General features: G+C 40.0%; 2 protein-coding genes across 3 annotated transcripts; one reads left to right on the forward strand and one right to left on the reverse strand.

Moving 5' to 3' along the window:
• The first annotated feature begins 931 nt into the window (after positions 1-931).
• LOC130997837 (transcription factor MYB27-like) lies at positions 932-2,021 on the forward strand. Of its 2 annotated transcripts, none has more exons than XM_057923266.1 (3): positions 932-1,326; positions 1,371-1,625; positions 1,695-2,021. In XM_057923266.1, the coding sequence occupies exons 1-3, from the start codon at positions 1,212-1,214 to the stop codon at positions 1,901-1,903; spliced, it is 579 nt and encodes a 192-aa protein (XP_057779249.1). In that variant the 5' UTR covers positions 932-1,211; the 3' UTR covers positions 1,904-2,021. The 2 variants fall into 2 exon arrangements, with proteins under 2 accessions (XP_057779249.1, XP_057779250.1); XM_057923267.1 differs by having other exon boundaries at positions 944-1,326; positions 1,395-1,625.
• A 767-nt stretch (positions 2,022-2,788) lies between these two features.
• On the reverse strand, positions 2,789-5,627 carry LOC130997838 (probable pectate lyase 12). The gene is made up of 3 exons (XM_057923268.1): positions 5,054-5,627; positions 3,179-4,273; positions 2,789-3,093 (listed from the first exon to the last, which is right to left on the reverse strand). The coding sequence occupies exons 1-3, from the start codon at positions 5,284-5,286 to the stop codon at positions 2,910-2,912; spliced, it is 1,512 nt and encodes a 503-aa protein (XP_057779251.1). The 5' UTR covers positions 5,287-5,627; the 3' UTR covers positions 2,789-2,909.
• Positions 5,628-6,386: the final 759 nt, after the last annotated feature.

Genomic DNA, 6,386 nt, shown 5'->3' on the forward strand with positions numbered 1-6,386 from the left:
TGCAAAAGTTATTTAAGACTAATTAACAATTCATCAGAACAAATTAATTGGATAGCCCGCTCTTTTTCTTTTTTTGTTTTTCGATCCGGGCCTAGACTCCTCCACTCTGTCGATGAGTAAAAGATATAGGGTTTTTGTTGAATAATTTGAGGTGATTGCTATTTGCTACCTAGTCAGTTGACTTTAGTTTTTTTTTTCCCCCGGAAATGAATAGGTGATTTTTTTTTTTCTAAAAATTTAGAAATTTTTATTGCAATGTGTAATCCACTGGGCACTGGAATATATAATTAGAAAGAATTTGATGATATTTGGAGTGTCTCCACAGGACAAAAGAAATGGTGGGTGTTGATGAACTTTCTCCCTATGATTCTAAATCAGTGATATTCTATTAGTACGTGATAAGGCTAAAATAATGTCGAGGGGCAACTTGATCGCAAAACTAGTAAAGCACTTCAAAATTCTCCTTTCTGTTTTAAGGCCATTCGGCAATTCTATTGACTTGGTTTTGTGTCATGAACTTGGCAATCAACTAATCACGATAGTGTTAAAGTCATAAACACTTTAATGAAATCCGAATTAATTAACTATTAACCTATTAGGTAGTGGACTAATTATAGGACCTCTTGTACGACAATGTCATATAATTGGCAGTCACGTTAATATATAGCGGTAGTGGATAGGTGATCGCATATCAGCCGGTGAAATGAGGTTACATTTTATTACCAAAACAAGGTTGTTCTCACTTATCAATTTGCATTTAGATAACAATGACTATAAATCAATCTATTTTCTGGTTACTGACCAAATGCATTAAATCTGTCTTAATCTACTAAAGCATCATTTCTATCTAGCTCATGATTTAAATGGATATATATATCTTATATTATAACATCACCATTTTTGGTATAATCAAGATGAGACAAGGACTATCTGCAGCTGAAGCATTTGCAACACAACGACTGATGGAACATTATGTCACCTAAATTAAATGAAAACTTAAGCAAATGGTGGTGGAGATCACATATTCTAGTGTGCTCCACTTTCTCTGCTAATGAAAGATGTTTTGGTCACGCCCCTTTTCCTTTAATATTTTCCCTTCCCCCTGTTTTAGCAAAAAAAAAATTGCTTATTTTTGAGCTCCTGTTTAGCAACTTTTTCCCCTAGTATAATATATGCTGGGACTAACTCAACTTTTTTGAAGCAACTCGACTATGCAGGAAGCCGAGGTGCGTAAAGGGCCGTGGCTGGAGGAAGAAGACAATCAGCTGGCTGCTGCTGTTGCTGTTTTGGGAGATAAAAGATGGGATGCATTAGCCAAAGCATCAGGTATATTTATATATTTCAATGATGTAATTGCAAATTTGGAAAAGATGAAGTCTGTATGTTTGATGCAGGGCTAAGGAGGAGTGGCAAGAGCTGCAGGCTGCGATGGATGAACTATCTGCGTCCCAATCTGAAGCACGGCAACATCTCCGTTGAAGAAGAGCGAATCATCATCGACCTCCATCAGAAATGGGGAAACAGGTGGTCCAAGATCGCCCGGAGATTGCCAGGAAGAACTGACAACGAGATAAAAAACTATTGGAGAAGTCACTCAAAGAAGAAAGCTCCAGTGATGGACAAGGGTAAGCAAAAATTTTGTATTTCCAAGCAATGTGGACTGGATTTGAGTAGATCATGGTTCTGATACGCAGAATGCACCAAAAACACTTCGTTGAGATCAGAATGCGCGACCACAACTCCAATCAAGAGCGATATATTTGATGCAACGACATCACCTTATGAGGCCAGGTTGACGGACTGGATGTCAAACTGGCCTCCCGATGACTCCCTCGACTCCAAGCTTTACAGCCCGGAATGGAGTAGTACCACGTGGGATATTTCTCTCTGGGATGGAGAATAGTTACACTACTGTAATTTGTATATATATATATATCAATATCAATTCATAATGAATTGTCTCAAAAGAAAAGAAAATTATAATAATAATAATTAATCCTGATGATGGAGTTTCCTAAGCATTTCATGGTAACATCACCCTTCTCCAATTTATGTCTTCTTAATAAAAAGATACATTAATCAAGAAAATAGAGGTAAATATTGTGGAGGGGCTTCAACCTGTCAACATCAATTGTCCAACTACAAATCCTCAGCACTTAGGTTTTTTGATCATTAAGCTCAAGAACTAGTCATCTGCACGATATATTCAAACCTATATAAGGTGAGCTGTTTTATAAAGTGGGATAGTTTGGTTAGACTGCTAATTAGGAAAACACTAGTAAGTGCTCAAAGTTATAGCAATATTTGCTACAGTATTGTATTAGGGTTATGTTATCGTTATAGGCGAAGTTGTTGATCTAGTATATAATCACCCACTACAAGATAATGTTTATCTTTTGGCAAACAACGGACCAGGTGGGAGACAACAGTCCTTACCAATATTCAACTAGTCATATAGTTTTCATGACTTGAAAGAAACAATACCAAAACCCTCCACGTTTTTCTTTCAAAATTATTTCACTACATTACAAAGCGTGCAACTAGACTTGTACCGTTGTCTGCATATGCCAAGATAATTAATTAAACAGATAAATAAAAATACTAAACAACTGTCCAAATGCTTGGTATCTAGCCTACTTTGCAATAATCCTTCCAAATAAACTTTAACAACTTTTTGCAATAAACTAAGTAGAATATACTAACGTGTAAATAAAATAAGTATTGAGCTAATTTTAGTTTTGGGGTGATGATCGGTATCAATGCTTGGTAGTTTTGTTTTCAAGAGCAGTTTCAAAAGTAAAAGAGTCGTGGGCTTAAATTTTCTGAAGAGCAATGAAGTTCCAATGACATGAATAATTTCTGATGCAAACAGACGAGGGAGGAAAACCACATTTTCGGATTCATCCCAATCATTTGATACTTAAAAACAGAAAGAGTGATAAGGTTGTTAAAAAAGTTTTGAGAATAGAATGAGCAGAGCAAGGCCTCCAGCTCCCCGAATATTCATCGTAGTCCATGAACATGCCGGAATTCGCATCTAGATCAGCTCCGGAAGTATTGTTTCCGGCTGTCCACTTGCCCATATTGTTGCGCCTGCTCGTATAAAAAACACCATATAACATAAGACTCATGTAATAGCAAAACAAGTAAAAGGTGTTTCAAAAGGAGAGAGAGGGACCTGCTGCCGAGCACACCAGCATTGTAAGTGATTTGGTCAATGTATGCAGCAGATTTGGGTTCAACACTGTAGGCCTTCTCATACTTGACCTCGACACCCTGGCCAGAAGCCACAAAGTAGGCACCATTGGCCATTATATCACCTTCACTCCTCCAATTCCAGCCCCTCCAGCTGTCCTCGGACGTATCCACGCGCTTCGTCACCTCCTTAGCATTGCGATCATAGGGGGCGATGTAACGATTCCCCTGGCTGTTAATGGTGGGATTCCCACTGCCCCCAATGGCATACATCTCCCACCTCGTGAAGTCATTGTTGACCACGTGAATGTAGCCTCTCCTGCACCTCGGCATCCTCTGTATCAACTTCTTACCGAAATGGTTGAAGGCAATGGTGACCTGCATGCCGGAGTCGGGCAAGTAGTCATCGCTGTGCCCCAACAGCATCACCTCGTTGTGGTGGGAGAAATGGTTGTTGGAGATGGTGATCCCCGTGGACCCCATCACCACGTCGATCAGCCCGTCCTTGCAGTGCGACAGCGAGCAGTGGTCGACCCAGATGTCCCTGGCGCCGAAGATGGAGATCCCGTCGCCGTCCGACTTGGTGCGCCAGCCGTAGTGGGTGGGGCTGGAGCGGATGTTGGTCTCCCCCGCCTCGTAGCAGTGGTGGATGTGGACGTTGTGGATGATGACGTTGCTGATGTACTGGAGGGTGAGGCAGCCGCCGCCGATGATGTGGACGTGGGCGCCGCGCCCGTCCAGGGTCTTGTAGGAGTTGAAGATGAGCTCCTCCGACAGCTGGATGAGCATGTTGGACGCGAACACGATCCACAGGGGCTCCGCCTGGATCACGGCGTAGCGGAGCGTGCCGGGCTTCGGGGTGACCGGGTCGTGGTCGGACGAGTCGGTCACCACGTAGTACCGCCCGCCCTTGCCGCCCAGGGCGTACTGCCCGAACCCGATGCCGCAGTCCGCCAGCCGCTGCCGGTTCAGCTGCCAGTTCGGGTCGCACCGCCAGCAGTCGTCAATGGGGTTGCCAGTCAGGCAGTTAGCCTCGTTGGATAGCATTTCTCGTCTCGAAATCGACACATTCACCTTCCTGCATGGTGGATATGTATGTGTCTTGTGAATTACAATAGTATATCCAAATCTTGTAGCGTTGTTTTAGGACTGTTGCACAATGTTGGGATTTCATTGGTTTGTTTTGTGAAACCAAACCAACATTGGATGCCGCGGCGGTCAACAGAAAACTGAATGATGCTGTAGGACCCTGCCCTCAGGCCTTACACAGTAAAAGCAGGAGACATTAAAGCAAGACAACTCCACAACCCACCCCATACATCTCTCTCTCTCTCTCTCTAAGCACAAGGAAACTTTATCTTAAAATAAAAATAAAAATCTCGAACATGAAAGGAGTCAGTGTAAACATTAGACGGAAGAAATGAAGTGTTTTAACTGCACAAAAATAGCATTACTCAAAAGGAGGGGCGTGAAGACATACTATTAAACACAAATCCTCAAATATGTTACTTTACTAACCGCCACCGGGTCCTCACTTAAGTGAAGTGACCCGGGTTCGATCCCTCTTGGGAGCGAATTGGAGATTGGAGATATAAGGTGGATTTGGTGAATGGAGAGATAAGGTGGTTCTTGGAGTGAATGGGGAACTAATTTCTAACATCTAACATGACTTTGTCCGACCAAAAAAAAAAAAAAAAAAAAATGTTACTTTACTAACCGCATTACCAAATTTTCACACATGAAACTCAAAATGTAGGTACTCTGCTTCAAGATTCAAGACAGATAGAGAAATTAAAAGTCTTTTTAGCAAGAACTCATCCTCAAATAAGCATAAATATGAAGTTGAAGAGCATCTTGCCTGTGAACATCTTGAGCAACATGGTCAGGGTTGGGGTGCTGGCCGGGGAGAGTGATGTTGTACATTGCGGAGCCAGGCTCGGAAAAGGAGAAGACAAGCAGCAGAAACACAATGCAGCTTCTGCTGAGCATCTCCAAGAATCTGCTGCTTCCGTCGCTTGTCGTTTTGTAACATCTGGCGCAGTGAAGAAACATTGCCGTTGTAAGAGCAATGCGCTCATGCTGCTGCGGCATTGGTAGAAACGGAACAAGGAGAAGAGCGCAGATTTCGAAAAGAATTGAAGGGCTCTATGGATTGGTCGAGTGATGTGAGTGGAGGGAATGAATATTGTTGACTACTACTGCTACAGTAGCACTACTTTTTGTTGCTTCATTCTTTCTAATCTACACACACCAGCGGTGTTATGATTTATAGTTGTGTGAAAAAGAATCTTTTGCGTTGATAGAGTAATTTTTTCAGAAAGTAAAAGCCAAGGGCAACAATATAATCGCCATTTTGTGTAGGGTAAAAATAGTGAATTTATGTAAAGTTATGAGTTGGGATTTCTGACACTATATCTTGGATTTGGTCAAGTTGCTTATTTAGTGCATTTTCACCTCTTCAGTGAAATTTAACATAAATAGCGGCAATATGTTTATTCTTGCTCTCGTCAACAACTATAATAATTGCAAAAATGAAATGAAAATAGTGGCTTTAGGAAATGGGATTATGGCCTATGGGAGAGCGGGATAACAGGCTTTCCTTTTCCTTTCCAAAATCAAAATCTTTTTTGGTATGTCTTAGAAAACAGAGTAACATAAATATACTGCTCTCTCGTGAAAATTATAGGCTTATTATTATTAAGATTATTGGTATATAAATACTTTAATTTTTTTTTATCAATTTTGATTTTTAATATGAACTTTAAAAAGTGTCAAAAAATACATCAATTTATTGATTATAGTAATCTTAACACAAATTCTATTTTCGGCCAAATTAAAGCTTACTTAGCATATTGAAATGTTAATGTAGACAAATCAAATTGTAGTCATTTTAACAAGAATTCGAATTGTCCAATTATATTAAATTATAAGACATTTATTTTGGTTTGTCTCGAATTGTATATATGAAAGTAAATACTAAATTCATGTTTAAATTACTACAATCAATACGTTAAAGTATTTTCTGACACTTTTTAAAATTCATGTTAAAAACTAAAATTGGTCCAAAGTTGGTGTATTTATACACCAATAACCCTTATTATTATATCGATATGTAATCGGTAGGTATCTGAAAATTAATTTTTCTTATTTAGAAATGACTCCACAAATTTTCTCATTCACTATTTACAAAA

The sequence above is a fragment of the Salvia miltiorrhiza genome, chromosome 8 (genome assembly GCF_028751815.1).
Source record: "Salvia miltiorrhiza cultivar Shanhuang (shh) chromosome 8, IMPLAD_Smil_shh, whole genome shotgun sequence".
NCBI lineage: Eukaryota > Viridiplantae > Streptophyta > Magnoliopsida > Lamiales > Lamiaceae > Salvia > Salvia miltiorrhiza.

Coding starts and splice junctions, on each gene's coding strand:
- LOC130997837 (XM_057923266.1), top strand. CDS start 1,212: ATGCAGGAAGCCGAGGTGCGTAAAGGGCCGTGGCTGGAGGAAGAAGAC. Junction 1,327..1,370: donor TGCATTAGCCAAAGCATCAG/GTATATTTATAT, acceptor AATTTGGAAAAG/ATGAAGTCTGTATGTTTGAT. Junction 1,626..1,694: donor AGCTCCAGTGATGGACAAGG/GTAAGCAAAAAT, acceptor TCTGATACGCAG/AATGCACCAAAAACACTTCG.
- LOC130997838 (XM_057923268.1), bottom strand. CDS start 5,286: ATGCCGCAGCAGCATGAGCGCATTGCTCTTACAACGGCAATGTTTCTT. Junction 4,274..5,053: donor GTTGCTCAAGATGTTCACAG/GCAAGATGCTCT, acceptor TCCACCATGCAG/GAAGGTGAATGTGTCGATTT. Junction 3,094..3,178: donor GCTGGTGTGCTCGGCAGCAG/GTCCCTCTCTCT, acceptor TTATACGAGCAG/GCGCAACAATATGGGCAAGT.